Raw genomic sequence first — 20627 nt, forward strand, 5'->3', positions numbered from 1 at the left:
ATGTCCTGGGCTTTGAAAGCTATCAGACAGGCAGAGATGGAAACACCAGAATCATGAGCAAGCATATGCCACAGAATGAAAGGTGGTGTGTGGCTGTAAGTAAGTGTGAAAAATGAGTAAGAGTGTGTGTTCACAGAGATGTCATCTGGTAAATGTCCCTGAGGTCTATAATCTTAGAAAAGGTGATGACGGACACAGGAAGTCAGCTTGTGGATGTGTGAGGAAAAACTGGGCAGGCAGGGGGAATGGCTGCTACCTAGGTCCAAGGGCAGGGGCTCAATTGGTACAGCGAATGAACAGCACAGCATGAAAGGAACAGTGGCTAGAGTAAGGGGGACAGAGCAGGAAAATACGAGGAACTTGAGGTCCCAGGGGTACATAAGTTGGGTGAGAGGAGCAACTCTCAGTTTTTCAGTCATGAAAAACTAGTGCAGGTTTCCAGCTCTTCCTGAAGGGGGTGCCAACAAAAGGCTGTACACAGTGACTGGAGAGACGACTCAGTGGTCAAGAGCACTGACTGTTCTTCCAAGGACTCAGGTCTGGTTCCCAGCACCCACAGGAAGACTCAAATGACCTGTAACTGCAATTCCAGGGCATCTGATACTGTCCTCTGGCCTCCAAGGGCACATGTATGCAGATATGAAAAAAAGACTATAAGCAGAGGAGGCAGAATGACGCACAAATATCAAGACTCACTGTGGCTGTTCTGTTGTGTGATAGTCTGAGATGAGAGAACAAGGACGCAGATGTGGGAGTCCAGCAGGGGAGTTCTATTACTGATCACAGAAAACTGGGGACAAGGTACCAAGAAGGGCTGAGACACTGGAGTAGTGAGAGAAGTACCCACAGAAACTCTTCATAAGCTAGATGGGACTAGGGAAAGGGCAAGCAAGTCTGTTGACCTTGAGACTGGCTAGCTCAGAGATCACTGTGGTACCCGAGAAGAAAAGCCGGCAAGCAGGACACGGAGAGTAGCGATGCTGAGGGAGTAATGCTGACTGAGCATACAGAGTTTGCTTTCAGCTTCTCCATAGCCCCAGAGCGCTCATTAGACAGGTGCAAAGTCTATTGACCCTTCTGACACGAACCAAAGTACAAGCAGGGTGAGATAGGTAAATCTCAGGCTCTCCAGGTAAGCAGCCCCTTTACTCAGGTAGTGAGGCCCAGGCAGTCTCTCCGCCATGTCACCTGTAATGATTCTGACCACCCAATTCAGCTGGGAAAGAGAAGGAGAGGTTTTCTGAGAGGCTGAGAGGCCAAGCATCTACCTTCTGCACCAAGCTTCCGTGTGTGGTCAGTGCTCACCTTCTCAATGTCCACGAGCTCAGTCTCATAGATCTCAGCAATGGTGATATGGTGCTTGGCTGCGATTGTGAATCTTCCCTAGGGGAGAAAACTGAGTCAGACACTGCTTTACCTACCCAGACACCGACCAGTTTAGGAACAAGAAAAAGCACAACTCTAAAGCAGCTTAAGGACTCCACCCCACAGCCATTCAAGCAATGCAGTATCTTACCATGTCTGTGTAAATGTCGATGGCTGCATTTAAGCAGTTGATAGCCTCTGAAGCGTTGGCATTTAAGAAAAACAATGAAAAATTCATTCAGTGAAAGAGGGTTCAGCTGAGCCTGATTCCTGGCTGCTATTGATGGTAAGAAGGTAGGTACACTTTGAAGTGGAGGGTGGGCAGGTTGGTTAGTAGGAGCAGACACAGTCATACACAACACAGATTCATCAGTGTAGCTTTCTTCCTAGCAGCTGCACTGGTGTTTAAAAGCAGTGTGGCTGCAGCAATACTGGCTTAGTAACGCTTAGGGGGTCCTTCCAGGTGGCAGATTGTATTACAAATGAAACAAGACCACAGGGATCGCCACCAACATTGATAGATCACACCTGCTACTATACAAGGTAAATGTGGTCTTCATTAATATCATGTGTGTCTATATTAATTTTGGAAAATATCTCTTCTTCACAAGAAAAAGACCATTTCAATTGTCTCCACTCTTCAGCAGCTGAGTTCTTCAGTTCCTCTCTTAAGTCATATGTGTAAATGTGTACTACTCAAACATAACAAAATGGTCTCGGCATTCTGCTTAAGGAAGGAAGAACTTCACAATGACAAAGCTAATAAATTATATTGGTTCCTAATACAGTGAGTCAGAAAGTCTCCTGTCACAGGAAAGAGTCAATTTTGCTTTTGATTTGGAAGAGGCAGCAAGGAGGCAAAGCTTAACAGGAGGAACAGAGAAGTGACTAGAAGAACAAAACACGAGAAGCAACCGCCCGCTAAGGCATATTCTAAAATGCACACAGAGCTTATCGATTACACCACTCAGGCCCAGTGTTCCCACACCAGCAAGTTTCTTTTGTGTGTGTGTGTGTGTGTGTGTGTGTGTGTGTGTGTGTGTGTGTGTGTGTGTGTGTAGAAACTGTAGCTACACGGTGCTCAGCTCCCTATTTAAATTAGCACGTGAGAATGTACCAGGTCAAAGAACAGCTAAGAAACCCAGAACTTAGCTTTCTTTGAGGTAAGGTATATACATATATATACATATATCTCTGTGTGTGTGTGTGTGTGTGTCTGTCTATCTACATCTATCTATCTACATGCACACACATACATACATATATCCATCTCAGACTGGTCTCAACACCCAAGCCTCCAGCCTCAGTCTCCCAAGTGCTGGGATCATAGCTGTGTGTCATGGCGGCCTGCCCCAAATGAGGAACGTGGATGCTTGTGTGCTACTCTACAATATGAAGACACTGTAAGTCTGCTGTGCCCCTCATTCTGCTTATACCCGCTGTGTTCAGTTTCTCACTTAGGAAATAAAAATATGGTTAATCTTTATAAAAAAAAGCTGGACGACATTTTTCTTTGGGATACATTCCTAGAAGTTTAGATTTGTAGGTAAAATAAAATAGAAAACAAAAGAAAAAAGACTCAGCAGGGTTGTGACGGCAGCGGTGTACACCTTTAATCTCAGCACTTGGGAGGCAGAGGCAGAAGCAGACGGATCTCTGTGAGTTTGAGTGAGGCTAGCCTGGCCTACAAAGGGAGTTCTAGGACAGAAAACTAACCAGCCAACCAAACAAACAAAAAAGACTAAAGATAGCCATGTACATGTGCAGGATTTTAATCCTTTAGTTTAATACTTCTCCAAAAGGAATTAACATTTGTAAACTTTACTGCTTTTAAAATCCAATATTGTTAAAAAAAAAAAAAAAGGTTCTGAAGAGCACTTAGAAAAACAATAAGGAGTGCTGTGTGGTTCAGACACCTTTAACACCTTTTTAACCACTCCCTCACTACATAAAACACGTTGAGGAGTACAGTTAAATCAGGATTTCCTGCCTAGTTCAAGAACATAGTTCATGAAGGTGAGATAAGGTGCTTGAATCCCAGAACTTGGGAACCAGAGGCAGAGGATGCAGAGATGCAAATTTGAGGCCAGCTTTAGCTACATGATGAAAACTGTCTCAAATGTCCCTTAACGCATGCAAATTAATGTCTTTATGATTAAAGAGTAGACTTTATTACATTTACCAAACTTTCTCTTTTATCCCATACTACAAGAATTCTTATTACCAGGACTCAGCGTGGCACCCCAACCTCAACACCACAGGAAATGCTGCTAAGTCAGTTACACAGAGCCACCGAGCGGCCTTACCTTGAGGGTCTGCTTTCTTGTAAGCATTTCCAGCATCCACAAAGCTCGTAGCAGAGTCATGCTTGCTCTGAAGCTGCATGTGGAGCTTGGCGGCTTGACAAAATGCATTTCCTGCAGCTGAAGAAGATGCCACAGTTAAATAGTGAGGCACAGCCTGTCTAAACAAGAGACCAAGTATCTAAGAGGAGGCCTTGCAGTCAGAGACCACAGGCATCACACTGAAACAGGTGCATCTGGGTGTCGGTCACTTTTCCTGACAGTTCCAGAGGGCCTGCCAAGCATCCTGGACACAGAGCATCCTTTCTCAATGACTGTTAGCCAAGATTTAAGCTCTTGAACTCTATTCCACACCGTGAGGTCAGCCCAACAAGGGGCACACAGTTTACACAGTTAAAGAAGGCAAAACACTGAAGCCTCGCCTCCTAATCCAGTGTCCATGGCTATCAGGTGTCATTATTGAATCTGTTCTTCTAGGGAAAACATAACTAAGAATGGCATAAAACCTTAGGGTTTTTGGATGGAAGATGTGGTTTGCTAAGGTAGGATCTTGCTGTCCTGAAGCTGAATTCACAATCCAATTGTGCCCCAGCCTTCCATGTGTCAGGACTACAGTCATGAACCATGCCCAGGTTCATGTTCTGAGTGGTTGGTCTCCAAGGGGTGGTGCTATTTGGTCAGTTCTAGAAGCTTGAAGAGGTGTGCCTAGATGAGGTCTGGGAACTAAGGCTTGTCAGGATCACCTTCCTTTCCTTGCTCTTCTTGTATCCTGTCTACAATAACGTGAAGAAGCCTCTCCCACCACCCCTCCTGTGTGACATTCTGCCCACACATGTGGGGTTAAAACAAGCCCAGAGTGAGCCTCTGAAACCACGAGCTAAGTGAGACTCGCCTCCTTCAGACTGTGAGCTAGAGGTACTAACAACAAGCACACAGCACTGCACTCTGCTTGGGAATCACCTGCTTTAAATTTACTCTTAAGAAATAAAACAGCCAACTCTGTGAAAGCTTTTGCTGTTTCCCTTATCCCAAGAACCCTCTCCACAAGTATTAACCTAATTTCCACAGGGACTTCTGATCATCACCAAGGAAAGGAAGACACTCAACCCTGTAGTCTGCCCCAGTTCAATTCTTGCTCTGTCCTGTTTCTGACAAAAGAGTACACGTGACATTTAGAAAGCACTGACTACCTAGCTCTGCAGGGGGCTCCTGAGGTCTGAATGTTAGTATCCCCAACTTCGTATTTGAGTATCTAATGCCCAATGGGATGATATTACCCATTAGGCCCTTTAAAGGAGTGGTTAATCCACACACTTACAAGTGGAACTGGTATTCTTATAGAAGATACTAAAAGGAACAAGCTGCTTTGCTCCCTCTGCCATGTGGGATGAAGGAACAAGATCCTGTCTTAGAGGTGGAGAGGAGTCTTCGCCAGATGCAAAGTCTGCTGGCGCCTCAACCTGGGACTCTTCTGTTTCCCTATGTTGTAAGCAATATATTTCTGCATTTTATAAAATTCTCAGATGAAGGTATTTTGATCCAGCAGCATAAAAGGATAAATGTCAACACCAACTAGTGAGAACGAGCCTTAGGGCTAGAGTTGGATCAATATAATCCCTTAGAGCCACATTAAGACTTGGAGAAGCACCAAGGCCAAGCTAGCTGCAGGAAGAAACCAACTGATCAGGAGCTTTGACTGGCTCTGCCTTGGAAGGATTAGTGAGTGACCTGGACCTGCTGTGAAGTGCTTGGGAGAGCCTGGCTCCAGAAACACTGGTGCTGGCCACGTTCACTACTGAAGACAAGCCTTCCCACAGCACACTGCAGCTCGTTTCTCATTTGTTTACCAGTGCCGTCGGCATTTTACTTTCGACTACATTTACTGTCCCAGAACTAATCATGACCTGTCCTTTTCTTGCTGCGGGTACAGCACAACAGTTGGCTCCTTTCAGCTACTTCTCCCTCCCGATGTGCTGGGTATACAATTCCATGCTGCCACTTCATTGCTTGGAATACAAATTCCAATCACTGCTAACAAGAGCAGCTTGGTCTCTCTTGACCTAGAAGTGTCTTTAAAGGAGAACAGTCTCTGGGAAGTTACCCAACTTGTCAGTCTCAACAGAGGCTGAAAAGCATTAGCTTAATCAAGACCTTTTAAAATTATAAAGAGACAAAATGGTGTTAGGGTCGCCATCAGTGCACCACTGCTTTAACTTCAGGGCCTTGTTTATTTATTCAAATAACAAATAATATGCTGAATATCCACAACATCAGAGACAGTGTGGACCCTGGAGATGTAGTCAGATTGCAAACGCATAAACACTCTGACCTTCCAGGGTACATGCTAGTGAGGGCTACCGTGTGATGATTCATGTAACTATAAATAACTAAAACACCCAGGTGGTAATGTGGGCAGTAGGGAAGAGTAGAGCGTTTCCAGGGAGAGATCACTGTTTACAAGGGGTAGTCAAAAGAGAGCTGGCTGAGGAGACAACATCTGAAGAGGGGACAGAGGAAAGCAAAAACAAGGGGAAAGTATGCAGGCAGGTAATGGCATGTGCCAAGGCTCCGGGGTGGCAGCCAGGAGCACGAACGTGACCAGATGAGGTGAGAGAAAAGAAGAAGACAGTCCTGGAAGGTCTGACCCAATATATGACCTGACTTACTCAGCCTCAGTAAGACTGACTGGAAACTAAGCATGGTGGCACATGTCTACTATCCTAGCACCTGGGAGACTGAGGCAGGAAGATGGTTCCAAGGACAAGATCTATCTGGGCTTATAATGAGTTTCAGGACAGGCTGGGCAGCAAAGTCAGCCAGGCGCTGTCTCAAAACAAAAGCGAGAAAAGCAGAACATGGGGACACTGGGGTACTAGCTGGAGAATACTAGCCAGCAAGGGACAGGGGCAGGGTACATGGAAGGCCTCCACAGGTACACACAGGATAAGGGGCTTTCCATTGAATTTTCCAGGATCTAACCTTTAGAAAAGATGGGTGAGCACTCTTGGGTAAGATCACTTTTCACCATGATTACAGGACTTAAAAAGATGGGATGCTGGGATGGCTCTGTTTATTTTCTATTTGTCTTTCAGTAAAATACAACGTGAGCATACGTGTTCTGAAATCCCTCCATTTCCCTTTTAACTAAAACTCTATTGCAAACTAAGCCGACAAAGAAACTTCAGAGTCAGAGGCACCTTTCAGATCCACCTAGCTTGAAAGCATCTTCTCCTTCGAAACAAAGTGCCTGCCTTAAAGGCAACAGGCAACAGCAGCTAGTAAAAAGCAGGAGCCGGGGCTGGAGAGATGGCTCAGCGATTGAGAGCACTGACTGCTCTTCCAGAGGTCCTGAGTTCAAATCCCAGTCCAATCCCATGTGGCTCACAACCATCTGTAATGGGATCTGACACCCTCTTCTGGTGTGCGTGAAGGCAGCTACAGTGTACACATAAAATGAATAAACCTTTAAAAAAAAAAAAGCAGGAGCCACTTTCCCCCTTATTACAACAGCTGTTTGCCAAGTGTGAGACCTGCGTTCTGTTCTCTCTGGCCCAAGGCTGACTCTATGTCACTTGCATAACGACCCATTTCCATCTGAGCTACAGAAGTCTCTTTCTCCAAGGGAAGAAGATGTATTTTTCTCTCTAATTAGTGTTAGTGAGGGCAATCCCCTTGGATAGATAGTAGCATCCTACCGACCTGCTCCCTCTGAGGGCTTACCTTAAGGAGTGTGCTAGCTAATGAGGTAAAGATCTTTCACTGTCACTCAGTTCTCAATGGATTCAGGGTAAAGAATGCTTCGAAATTCTCGACTTATGCCAAGGAATTTCCATCTATCTTATTTCTCAATGACTTCTCCTATAATCAAGGCACTGGAATACAATTCTAAGAAGCAAAAGATTACTACCTACCCTCCCTTGTCCACGGAATTCTTGTTTTCAGATCTCAGAAGCCTACTGCACTGGGTAGCTGGCCGAAGGTGAGACAGACAACGTACCAGGGTTCAACCTTGACAGCAGGTTAGTTATCTGAGATGAGGATCCTTCCCACACCACCCTTGCCTCACTCTTTAAAGGGGATACACAGCTTTGTCTTTCTACTAAATTGCTTTTAAAGTATTTGCCTGGTAAATAAATAAAATGTTGTACATACCACTCCAGTTCTTGGCCATCTTGAACATATTTGCAGCTCTGGTATACATTTCACATGCCTCTTCTATTCTTGTGTTTCCTCTAAGAGAAATTTAAATGCAAGGTTACATTTTTCTTCTTGTTAATAACCATACATGTCTCTCCTCCCTCACTGAAATAATACTGAGATTACTATTTTATTATATAATTATTATTATATAACTCTGAAACACTCTTTTGTACACAAGACAAACTATAGAATCTTAACAGCTGTTCAAAAAGACAGATACTCTTTGTGGTAGTTTGAATAGGTATGACTCCCAAAGACTCACAGGTTTGAATGATTGGCCCCTGGGGAGTGGCACAATTTGGAGGTGTGGCCTTATAGGAATGGGTGTGGCCTTGCTGGAGGAAGTTTATATGTCACTGTTGGGGGCAAGCGTGGAGGTCTTCTAAGCTCAAGCTCCACCTAGTACAGAATATAGTCTCCTGCTGCCTTTGGACCAAGATGTAGAACTCTCAGCTCCTCCAGTACCACGTCTCCCTGGATGCTGCCATGTTTCCCACCATGATGATAATGGATTGAATCTCTGAAACTGTAAGCCAGTCCCAATGAAATGTTTTCTTTTCTAAGTGTTGCCCTAGTAATGGTCTTTCTTCACAACAATGGAAACACAAACTAAAAAGTCTCTTTTTGATCCCAAATACCAGATGAGGAGGCTGAGGAATGTAGTGCTAAAGTTACTACACTAGACCACACAGCAGGTACCATAAAAATGACACCCAGACAAAGATTTGGTGAATCCAAGGTCTACAAATATAACTAGAGAGTTTTATGGCTCAGTGGTTAAGGACACTTGTTCTTACAGAAGACCTGGGTTCAGTTCCTATCTCTTATATGGAGGCTCACATCTGTAACTCTAGTTCCCGGAAGGTTCTGATACTCTCTCCTGACCTCAATGGGCAGCAGGCATGTATGTGGTACCAATACATCCATGTAGACAAAATACTCATACATACACACATTCTCTCTCTCTCTCTCTCTCTCTCTCTCTCTCTCTCTCTCTCTCTCTCTCCATATATATATATATATATGTACATATATATACACACACATACATATTCTATATACATATATATAATTTCTTTAAATGCAAGTTTTCTATCAGGAAGGGTACATAGATTTCTTTATATTACAAGTGTACTTCTCAAAGAAGATTACATTTTGAAGGGTGAAGATACTTGCCATTCTTTAACAGTTTAGCACAACACCGAATGCCAGATGTGGTGGCCCAGGCCTATAGCACCCACACTGGAGTGACAAAGGCAAAAAGAGGGTGAGTTCCAGGCCAGACTGAGCTCAACAGTGAGACTATCTTAAAAACAATGCCCCAATTGCCTCAAAAGCCACAAAAATCAGAAACAGAGTGCTGAGCAAGTGCCACATTATTTTGTTGCTCTGCCACTGTGTGGCACGTTAGCTCTGGAATTATTCAGCCTGTCTCCAATATGGAAGAACCTTAGAGTCACAGCCGCGCCAGGTACAGAAAATCACTGTGTAACATCTTGAGAAGAGGGCACTCTACAGCAGCTAGAATACATGTAGCTCTAGAAAGTTCTTCACTAAGTAGCTAATTCCACTGACTAATAACTTAATTTTTATTTATTTTTAATTATAAAATTTACTTTTTGTGTATGTGTTTTCGTTGCGTGTATGTTTGTGTACCATGTATGTGCAAGTGCCACAGTGCAAAGAAGGAGCATCAGAGCTCCTTGAGCTGGGATTACAGATGGTTCTGAGTCACCATGTAGATGTGAGACTTGAACCAGGTCCTTTGAAAGAGCAGCCAGTGTTCCTAACCACTGACCTATCTCTGCAGTCTGTAAGGGATAGCTTTATTCAGTCAGCAATTTCTTCAGACATAAAACCAAATTACTCTTTGGCATTTACCTTTTACAGTTTCTAAATTCAACTTTGCTAATTAGCTCAGGCCCTTCTACACAAGACAAGTGTATTTTGTCTGTCTACACTGCAAATATAAAATCACAGAGGAAAACCAAGGCTCAAGAGACTCTGTAGCACATACAGTGAGGACCTCAGAGTGGAGAGTGGAAACATGGACTTGACAGGGAGTGAACACAAGGGCACGTTCAGTGAGCTTAGGTAGGTCATGATAAGTGAACTAGGAGAGATAAAGCATGGGACTGTAGGGTAGGATCTATCTCCTTTGCTCCTCCACCAAACAAATACACAACATCTGTCCCCTCTCTGCAGACTTCCACCATGTGAGGACAATAAAGGCTCACAGCGGATGCTAGGACCTTGATTTTGTAAATTCTACTCTCCTCCAGAACTGAAATATACACCCCTTTAAACTACTCAGTCTCGGGCATTCTGTTGTGATGTCACAAACCAGACTTAAAACCTCTAGAGCCAAGGGGAAAGGGAGGATGGTGTGCCACAGGCCGAGGGTGTGTTGTTTCATTTGGGGTTGTTTTACTCACGGTTGCACAGCTCTAATACTCAAACATTTTAAAAGATCAGCAAACACTTTAGACAGGTAAATTATTTGCTAGGTGAATAATATCTCAATAACACTGCTATTCCTGGCTGCCAAATAAAATGACCTGGGGCCATGTCACACAAGGAATGGCAGGATGTCATCAAGCTGTTCCAAAAAGGAGAGGAAAGCTTTCAACCTTAGCCTTCAGGCCCCTTTCTTCTATTTCAAATCTACATTAAAATTCTTTTAAAGACTTGCTTTCTTTACATATGTGAGTGTCTACTTGTGTGCCTGGTGCCTACAAGAGCTAGAAGAGGGTGTTAGATCCCCTGAATCTGGAATTGGCTGTGAGCTGCCATGTAAGTACTGGGAACTGAACCCCGATCCTCTGGAAGAAGAGCCAGCGCTCTTTTTTTTTTTTTTTTTTTAAAGATTTATTCATTTTATTATATATAAGTACACTGTAGCAGTCTTCAGATACACCAGAAGAGGGCATTGGATCTCTTTACAGATGGTTTGAGCCACCATGTGGTTGCTGGGAATTGAACTCAGGACCTCTGGAAGAGCAGTCGGGTGCTCTTAACCGCTGAGCCATCTCTCCAGCCCCCGAGCCAGCGCTCTTAACCTATGAGCCACCTCTCCAATCCATCTACATTTATTTCTTCCTTCTTCTCTAAAAAGCAATGAACTAATATAATAGGCTTTCCTAGTCGAAAATTCCTCACACGAGAAGTTTCTCACTTTTAGTCACAGTTAACAGGCGTTAGCCTTTCCCTGTGTCTTGTTTTTCTGTCAAGTACCCGGAATCTTGAACTGTAATTACAGTGCAGTGCAGTCATTCCTATTAAGTTTCTAAATAAAACTAGCTTAATTAAAATGTACCTTATCCTACTTTCAAGATGCAAACAACAGAACTCATGTGCTGTGCTAAGCTCACACCCAGATATTGCCACATCAAGTCATTTTTTAAGTTATAATAACCAGTGAGGATACTTCCTTCATCTCACAGAAGAAACACTGTCACCTGGAGGCCAGCAGCTCGTCATGGTTCTCAGTACAGTGGTGTAGCTGACTCCTGACTTCAAATCTAGAGATCTTTGTGAGAAGGCTGACTAAGCTAGATGGATTAGATCACTAGACACCAGTCTTGGCCAGAATTACCACAAGCATTCTCAATATTAGAGAACGGGGGCTGGAGGGATGGCTTAGTAGTTAAGAGCACACACTTCTTTTGCAGAGGACCTGAGTTTAGTTCCAAGAACTCACATTGGGTGGCTTACAACAGACTGTAACTCTAGATACAGATCCCACAGCCCCTAACCTCAAAAGGTACCTGTACTCATATGCACTCACCCAAACAGACACACAAAAAAAATCAATCTTAAAAACAAACAAAACAAATATGAAGAAAGCCAGGCATATACCTGAAACCCCCAAACTTGGAAGGCAGTGGCATGATGATCAGAAACTTAAGGTCATCCTCAGTGAGTTTGAGGCCAGTCTGTTACACAAGAACCTGTCTCAAAACAAACAAATAGATAACAACAAACCACCTAAGGAAGACTCATCATCAAAAAACAAAACAGCCAGAATATAGGCTGGGGATATGGCTCAGCTGGTAGAGTGCTTGCCTAGTACGCTCAAAGCCCTGGGTACGATCCTCATCCAATCCATCTAATCTGCCCAGGGAGGCCCATATCTGTAACATCAGCACTTGGGAAGGAAAGGCAAGAGCATCAGACGTTCAAGGTAATCACCCACAATACAATGAATCTTAGGCCAGCCAGGGGTACATGAGCCTTTGTCCCCAAGTAGGGTGAGTAAGCTTTAGGTATCTATATTAAAATAAAAGGTAGGCTGCCGATAAGGTAAAGGTTCTTGTCTGTCAACCTAAACTCAATTTCCAAACCACGTAAAGATGGAAGGAAAATAACAGATTCCACAAACAAATATAACTGCATACCTTTTGGGAAATATCTTCAAAAGTACTTTGACTAGTTACTTTATGTACATGGACACTAAATATTACAAGTTTTAAAGACCAATACCCAGTATTCACATTCAAATAATTCAATCTACCCTGAGCTCCACAAGAGCAGAATATTCTTGGAAACAAAACAGAGTTTGAAAAGCATCTCTGCTACAAGGTAACACGATGCTAGCATATGGCACCGAAGTGGCATGGAAAAAGATAAACTGAGCTAAAGTAAGCATCCTTTGGTATCATTAGTTTCTAACCTTGAACAAGGAGACACCTTCTCCACCAAGAAGGGAAACTCTAGCATACGTAAGACCTGTCTCCGCCTGAGGCCTCAGCCTAGCACACCTTCATTTCGGAGGCAGGTCAGTCAGTATGTACCAGACAACGCTATGGAAGGTCAGAGTGCTCACAAAGCCTCCTACTTCAGGGGTGAAGATGCCTGAGACAGCATCTCTAGCCCCACTGTAGACCAAGTTCCTAGGCAGCTGGCTAAGGACCTGCGAAGAGCAATTAATCCCCAAATCCTCTCAAGTCTTAGTATTTCCCCACCCCAAATAATCACTGTTTGGAGCAGAGCACACTGGCAACTACAATACAAACTATTTTAAAACTGTGGGTGGGAGGAGGGAGGTATCAAAGCAGACTGGAGTGAATTAATGGCACACACATCATGAGATGTACCCAAAAGGAAAAGGTGACAACTGCAGAGGCAGAAATAAAGCTGCCTCTAAAATCACAAGATATTAAAGTAGAAAAATCTCGACTAATTACAGCTATGCCAATGTATCAGTGTGCAGGCACAACCAGAGAGAATTCAGGTCTATAATCCAGATACCCTGAGGGCTACTACTGAGACAAGAACCACTGTGCTTATTGCTGGGATGATGGTGAGGTGTCCATGGAGGCTGTCACTCAGGACAACGCTTCTTCTTCACTAGCAGGAATATTTCTTTAGTCAACCTGCATCAAATGTCAGACCAGGGCCTGGGACATAGGCTACAATGGCAGCAATAGCTGCTGAGTGTGTTGATGGAAGAATCTGTCCACATTACTGGCTTTTTGCTGCTGCTGCTGCTGCTGCTGCTGCTGCTGCTGGTGGTGGTTTTACTGTTGTTGAGTTTGTTTTCTGTTTAGTTTTGGGGGGTTGCTAAGGATGTTTATTTTGATACAAGGTCTTGCTCTATATAATCCAGGCAAGCCTTAAACTCAAGCTCCCACTGCCTCTCCAGTCCTGGGATTCCAGACAAGCAGTAGTGAGCCCAGTTCCACATAGAAAATTTTAATTAGTAGTCCAAATGTTCCTCAAGTTAGCAAGCAAAAATAGAAAATATTGAGAAAGGAGAGACAAATCCACTGACTGTGTTTAAAAGTATCTGCCATAAATATGGAAAAGGAGAGAAAATAAAACAGTAAGAATGTTTGAAAAAGTCATAACTATCTTCCTTAAAAAACCTATAATGCACATAAGTCTACATAAATATGCATAAATTGTTTACATGAAATTTTCTCATCTGGGTTGAAAATGTTTCCTCCAAGAGCCAAAGACCATAGAACAAAACATCTAAAACCAGGCATGAAAAGCCCTCTTTTGAGCTGTTGGTTGGTCAACGCCTCAAATATCTCAGGTTATTGATATTGCCACTGATTGCCTCTAAGGGGTGAAGGAAATTCTAAGACACCATACACTTCAAAATCATGGCCCTAAGATACCTGAGCTGGAACTGACCTGAATGCCTCCTCCCCAGGACTAGCATTTATGGTACCAAAACGCACCAAGTAAGCATCAAAGAAGGGGAGCAACCAACAGTCCTACTCAGCTATGACGCCTGTGAACCCCAATGATGAACCGGCAACCTAGGGATGCAGTCCTAGCACTTGGCAGTGTCCAACAGCTCTCTAATTAGACTTAAAACCTGTCAAACAAGAAGGATATCTACCCGGAATGGAAACCTAGCCAACTATTCAGGGCCAATGAAGTCATAGATCTTGAAGGCACTCCTACAACCTCCACTTTACTAAACAGCAAAAGCATAACTTGTACATTCTACAAGTCCTTACACCTACAGATAAGTCTAGTCCTCACCACTCTTCGAGGAAACCTCTCTTTGCAACAAGATGGAAGCCACCATAGAAAACCATGACCAGTAAAAACAGAGATGTGGAGCCCAGTCGCAGTGGATACATCTACAAAACAACTCCCAGAAGGCTCAGGGAACACTGAAGAAGAGGGAGCAGAAAGCTTTCAAGAGCCAGATAATCAAGGAGCTTAGGTAAGATTACTCCTAGGAATGTCAGAAGCTATACTCATAACGTCTCACCAACATCACAGCCTAAACATGAGCGGAACAAAAATAACAAGAGACATACCAAAGTAGATGGGGGTAAAGTCCACACGGTTTAAACCCTTCACTATAAGTAACCAAGGATGGGAGTGAGAGAAATAGTCTTCCTGAGGGAAGAACTACCACTTGGTTATCCAATTTTAAATGGTCAGCCCCACATGCACACATACATACATTATACAGAATAAGATATATATACATATATATATGTATATACATACATACATACATACATACATACATATATGAAACAAAGGTTGTAGAACCTTTAGGTTGAACCTTGATGAAGGAAGTGGGTCGCTTGAGTGATCCTTGATCTTTATGGCTGGACCCTGCTTCCTGTTCCATAGGTGAGGAACCCCAGCCACGTGATCCTACAGTCAAGGAATCATCTACTATTACATCTCTACCATGATGGACTTCTCTCAAACTTCCAGTCAAATAAATTCTTAAACTGCTTTTGTCAGACATCCTGTCATAATAAAAAGTAAATAATACAAAGTCTGTATCAGAAGTGGGGTTATTCCAATGATAAACCTGAACATGTGGCTGATTTGCAGGAAATATACAGAGGAGATTGGAGACACAGACTAGCAAAGCCCTGGAGTGCTATAAATAGAGCTTAATGTGCTATTGCAGTGGGGGAAGAGAAGAATGCTGATATAAATGTGAACAGTGAGGGTGTGACTCACTGGGTTTCAGAGAGAAACAAGGACTCTATCAGGAACAGGGCATTTGTGGCACTTTCTGGCAATGAATCTGGCTATGTTCTGACCCCTCCTGAAAACTTGAGTGAGGGTGAATTACAAAGTAATAGACAATGTATTTTGTAGAATTTCGAGACACAGTAACATCTGGGCTAAAGAATGGTCACTGCTGGGGTTGGGGATTTAGTTCAGTGGTAGAGCGCTTGCAAGGCCCTATTTCGGTCCCCAGCTCTAAAAAAAAAAAAAAAAAGAATAGTCACTGCTTGGTGCGCTTAACAAGACTTAGGTGGACAAGTAGAGTAGAAAGATCTGAAAATTAGTTTCTAGAGGAAAGGAATATGACAGTCTGACACCTGTGGGCAGCCGGGTGGTGGTGGTGGTGGTGGTGGTGGTGGTGGTGGTGGTGGTGGTGGTGGTGGTGGTGGTGGTGGTGGTGGTGGCGGCGGCGGCGGCGGCGGCGGCGGCAGCGGCGGCACACACCTTTAATCCCACCACTTGGGAGGCAGAGGCAGTTGAATCTTTTAGTTCCAGGCCAGCCTGGTGTACAGAGCAAGTTCCAAGATGGCCAGGGCTACACAGAGAAAACTTGTCTTGAAAAAAACCAAAAGAATAAAAGATGTAGGTAACATGGGCTTGGAGAAAGCATCTGCAAGTGTTAAAGAGCCAAGAAAGAGAAATCATATACACTAAGTAGAATAGGAAAAATGTCTTAGGGTGTGTTTGGGGGCAGGGGGATGGCTGCACATCCCAAGAACTCCAGAACTGTTTAAAAAGTCCTGCATTTTAAAACTATTTTCTATTTTGTACTGAAGTTCACTGAGATATACAGACTTTAGATCTAGCTATTCCTTTTTTTCTCCTCTAAGTGTTTCACAGTAAAGCTTTAATAAAATAATTTTATATGTGCATTTGTGGGTATCAGACTTCAGGTCAAAGTATAGTGGTCAGAGGACAACTTTCAGGAATTGGTTCTCCCTTTCACCTCCCTGAACTGGGGTCTCCCTTGTTTTTGCTTTTAGGCCGTGTACTCCAGACTTGTTGGCCTGAGAGCTTCCAATTGATTCTTTTGTCTTCATTTCACACTCCAACTGATAGGAGTGCTGGGATTACAGATGCATGCTACTACAATCTAAGCTACTTAAGTGAATTTAAGGCTACCGTGGGCTACATGATACCTTGGTGTGGTGGTTTGTATAGGCTAGGCTGAGGGAGTGGCACTATTAGAAGGTGTGGCCCTGTTGGAGTAGGCGTGGCCTTATTAGAGTAGGTGTGTCTCTGTGGGCGTGGGCTTTAAATCCTCATCCTAGCTGCCTGGAAGCCAGTATTCTGCTAGCAGCCGCAGATGAAGATGTAGCACTCTCAGCTCTGCCTGCACCATGCCTGCCTTGATGCTGCCATGCTCCCACTTGATAATGGACTGAGCCTCTGAACCTGTAAGTCAGCCCCAACCATATGTCCTTTATAAGACTTGCCTTGGTCATGGTGTCTGCTCAGAGCAGTAAAACTCTAAGACACTTGGCTTGGAAAGAAGGAAGGGGAGGGAGGGAGGGGGAGGGAGGGAAGAAAGTTTGACGGAGAGCCTCCAGGGTATTTTGCTCTAACAGACCCACCTAGAGAAGTGTTCTCCTAAGCTTAAACTACTGTAGCCATGCCCAAGGGGACAGGCTACATCCCAAGCAAGCAGAATGTGGCACTGAACACTGGTAATGGTTTTGGAGGCATGAAAAAAAATGCAAGTAATGGGGTCATAGAGGCTTGCTCTAAAGTCTTAGAAGATGCTGTAACAAGGCAGCATGTGGCTAGGTTCCCTGCATGAAGGCTGTGAGAAGCCACTGAACAAAGCCATGAAAGTGAAACCTGAGTTTCAGGGAAGACCCCAGGATACTGAAGATGCTGGAAACACAGGCTTCTCACCAAGAACACTGAGAGACAGCTACTGTGGGGTTACTCTTAATGTTAGGAACCTGCCTTAAGGAATAAGTACCAGGGTCTCAGCATGTCAGGGTGATTTGGCTGTTATTGCTATCTTAAAGTTCACTTAATAAATTCTCCTTTTTTCTTCCATCCCTTGCTTCTGGTGCTGCAGAGGACCTGACTGAAACAGAAGTATGGAACAGCTTTGTAGTTATTAAGTATGGAATAGATTTGTAGTTACCGAGGTTTGGGAAGGGTTATGGGGCAGGAGAAGTCCGGGGTGGGGGTGGGGGTGGGGGTGGGAAGGGAGGGAGGATGATTAACAGGTACAGGTGTGTAGGTGATCAAATGGAAGAATGTTTCAAGTTCTACAGCACAGCAGGATAAATACTGTTGACAACATTTCAAAATAGCCAGCAGAGACAATTCTGAATTTTCTCCAAAGAGAGATATAATAAGTATCCGGGGTGATTAATTTTGACAACTGCTCTGCTCTGCACTACAGTTGACACTGAAATGTCACATTGTGGTACATTTACTCAACAACTGATAATGGTATCATTACTAAACAGGTAGCATAAGGGAGGTACTCTTAAGATACTCCCAGACCAAGGAAGGTGGGGGGGGGGGCAGCAATCAAAGGTTCCTTCTCTTTTCTATTAACTGATGGCAGAGCCCAATGTTCAGCATAAAGGACTAAAAGTCCAGGGCTTGGGTCTTGCTCAGACCACTTGCAGATAATGCCATTCACAGCCTGCTCATAGAGGCAGTCAGGCCAGGAGATGGAGAGAAGCAACCAGGTTGGGTGCTAGCACATGCTAACAAAATGGCTCCTTGAAGCTCACGCCCATACATTTAAATTCAACTTTCTGAGACCTTTTCACCATTTCTGCTTAAGGGGGTGGGGAGCGTGGATCATGGATTCTCAAACAGAACATTCAATATTTAACGATTGGCTAACAAAAGTATTAGTTAAGTTTAATTTCCTGAATAAGGTAATGGGATAGGTTAAATGTAGTTGGGAAGGCTAACTGGACTTCTGGCAGTGTTCTGAAGCTCCACCTTGATAGGCAAAGTATGTGCCAATGAGAGCCAATAACAGAATGTAGGTTAAAAAAAACCAACAAACTAGGTAAATACTGAAGAAAGCAAAGGGTAGCATAATTTAATAAACTTAAAAACAAATTCCACACAACCCTATCTGACTAGTGACATTCTAAACACATTTTCCAAGGTGTGGTGGCACATACTTTTAAACCCAGTTCTCAGGTGGCAGAGACTTGAGTGTGAGTTCAATGCCAGCAGCATCTATATAGTGAATTACTGCCAGAGCTACATAGTGAAATTTTTATCTCAAAATATTTATCTTTATAAAATGGAATCTTTGAAATTAATTTCAATCTTTATAAAATGTGGGACAGAGAAAGACAGCTAAGGCTAGAAACCCCAGTGACCCTGAAGGGATGGTAGGCGTTTCACCTGACTCCCAGGGAACCAGGCCCCTGTCAATAGCCACTGCCCTCCATAGATTTGTGGCCATCAGTCACATAAGGGAAATGCCCACAGTGATAGGTTCAAGGCAGATCTCCATTTTAATGAAGTACCTAAAGGCCTGGAGGCTTAGCCAATAACCTTTCCTTCCCAGACACTCCTCCCTGCAAAAGGTATTTAGTCTCAGGCCCACCCTGAGAAGTGGAGTATGATTTTACACATTCACTTTCCACCATGACAACAAATGGCCTTAAAGCGATGGACTGCCTCTTTTCATGGGGATCTGCGGTGGGGAGCCACTGAGAAGACCTTTGCTGACGTAGCCTGTTCGTCTATTCTCTTGTAGAAGGTAGAAGGTTTTTCTGAACTCCGGCCGTGGCCGTCACCAAGCTAAGTTCAAGCCTCAAGCAGTCAAGCCAAAGATTCCCTCCCCACCCCCCCAACGGGACCAGCCGGAGTTCCCCTCTTCTCCCTCTCAGCCCGGAGCTAGATCCTGCCTGCCATGCCGTCTACTTCATTCTCAGTTCTTCAGTGGCTCCCAGTGGTGCCTGGGTGCCCGAGAGCCTGAGAAGCAGATGGCCCGGGCCTCCTTGCACCCCCTCCCCACCAGCTAGCTTCTGCTGTCTCATGCCTCAGACTGCACTTCCCCACCCCTAGAGTGGTGTCTTACAGCTTTTCTACAGCCGGACACCTGCCCATGATCGAAAGCATGGAGTAAGCGAAGTCAAATTTCCCGAATCCTGCCTCCCTAAGAGGCTATGCCCTGTGGCAGAGTAGACTCGGGACCCACCACAATCCTACAGTAAAATATTAATAACTGCTATAATTCCCAAAGGATGGTGTTAACTAAATATAAATTTACAAACACGTCCTGCATTTAGTAAACCTCCACTGAAATGGAGCTGGGAGAAACAAATCGAGTGATCATGGCTCCTGGTGCAAGTCAGGAGGGGGTCTGTGGGCCAAAGTGCAAGGTTCAGAGAGAACCATTCCTCAGCATGGGAGTCCTAATCAAGGAATTCCAAGGCCAAGCATAAGATCTGAAAGGTCAGTTCAGTTCAGGTCAGGAAACTGAAAAAGAGTTCCTTGAATAGAGTCACAGTCTTTAGAAGACTGCCTTCAGGAGAGAGGGAGGGACCTCCCTACCAGGTGGCAGAGCAAGGAAATAAAAGGCAAGCAGCAAAGATATGTTCAATTTTGCCTAAGGAAGGGGGCCTCTAACTATTGCTCCACAGTGCCACTCCTTCCAGACAGCGTACCCAACTCTACAGCAGCAAAGCCAGCTAAGATTCATATCCCTCCTCTCCAACTACAGAAGCCCATGCTGCCACCACTGCTGCTGCTGGCTGAGGGGAGCCATGGAAGTCTTGGGTGAGTGTGTATTGTTGACATGGGCTTAGCTATGTCTAGGATCCAACATCTCAGATCCATGAGAAATTGGCAAAGTCTTCCCCACCTGAGTCAGCCTCAGAATGAGTGGCAAAGCCTTCCCTCAGCCTGAAACTGTACAGAGAGCTCTTACCAAGGCTAGCAAATCCCTCCCATGTGCTGTATGCAGTAATCACACTGAGGTTCGGGGTTGTTGAGTAGTTGGTACCTCGATCAGAGCACGGCCCAGAACCTACGGTTCTGTAGGTGTGTCTACCTGCCTGTCCTTTCTTCATTCCTTCCCTGCTGCTCCTTGTCAGGGTCAAGGGCAAGTCCTGCTGGGCTCATGTACTTAAGAGTTCTCCAAAGAAGGAAGAGAAAACAAATGTTTCAAAATTCCCAAGATACAAAGATACAAAGAATACCTGAATCCAAACACTGAAACAGCCAACCTTGTACTAAAGTCCACTGAAAAATCCTGGTAAGTAACCCAATTCTATTAGTCAAGAAAATCTCTAGGCT

At 44.2% G+C, this 20627-nt stretch overlaps 1 protein-coding gene across 2 annotated transcripts in view; it reads right to left on the reverse strand.

Annotated features, from left to right (window-relative positions):
- Nucleotides 1-20627, reverse strand: part of Napb (NSF attachment protein beta) — a 47025-nt gene that overhangs the window by 11493 nt on the left and 14905 nt on the right. Inside the window, exons 2-5 of one of the 2 annotated variants that reach the window (NM_001191966.2) lie at nt 7821-7900; nt 3672-3788; nt 1517-1563; nt 1306-1383 (exon numbers count right to left, since the gene is read on the reverse strand). In NM_001191966.2, the coding sequence (NP_001178895.1) occupies nt 1306-1383; nt 1517-1563; nt 3672-3788; nt 7821-7900 (322 nt within the window). Of the gene's footprint in view, nt 1-1305; nt 1384-1516; nt 1564-3671; nt 3789-7820; nt 7901-20627 lie in introns of those variants that run through there. The other variant, XM_039105702.2, reaches the window with a different exon arrangement.

The sequence above is a fragment of the Rattus norvegicus genome, chromosome 3 (genome assembly GCF_036323735.1).
Source record: "Rattus norvegicus strain BN/NHsdMcwi chromosome 3, GRCr8, whole genome shotgun sequence".
Lineage (NCBI taxonomy): Eukaryota > Metazoa > Chordata > Mammalia > Rodentia > Muridae > Rattus > Rattus norvegicus.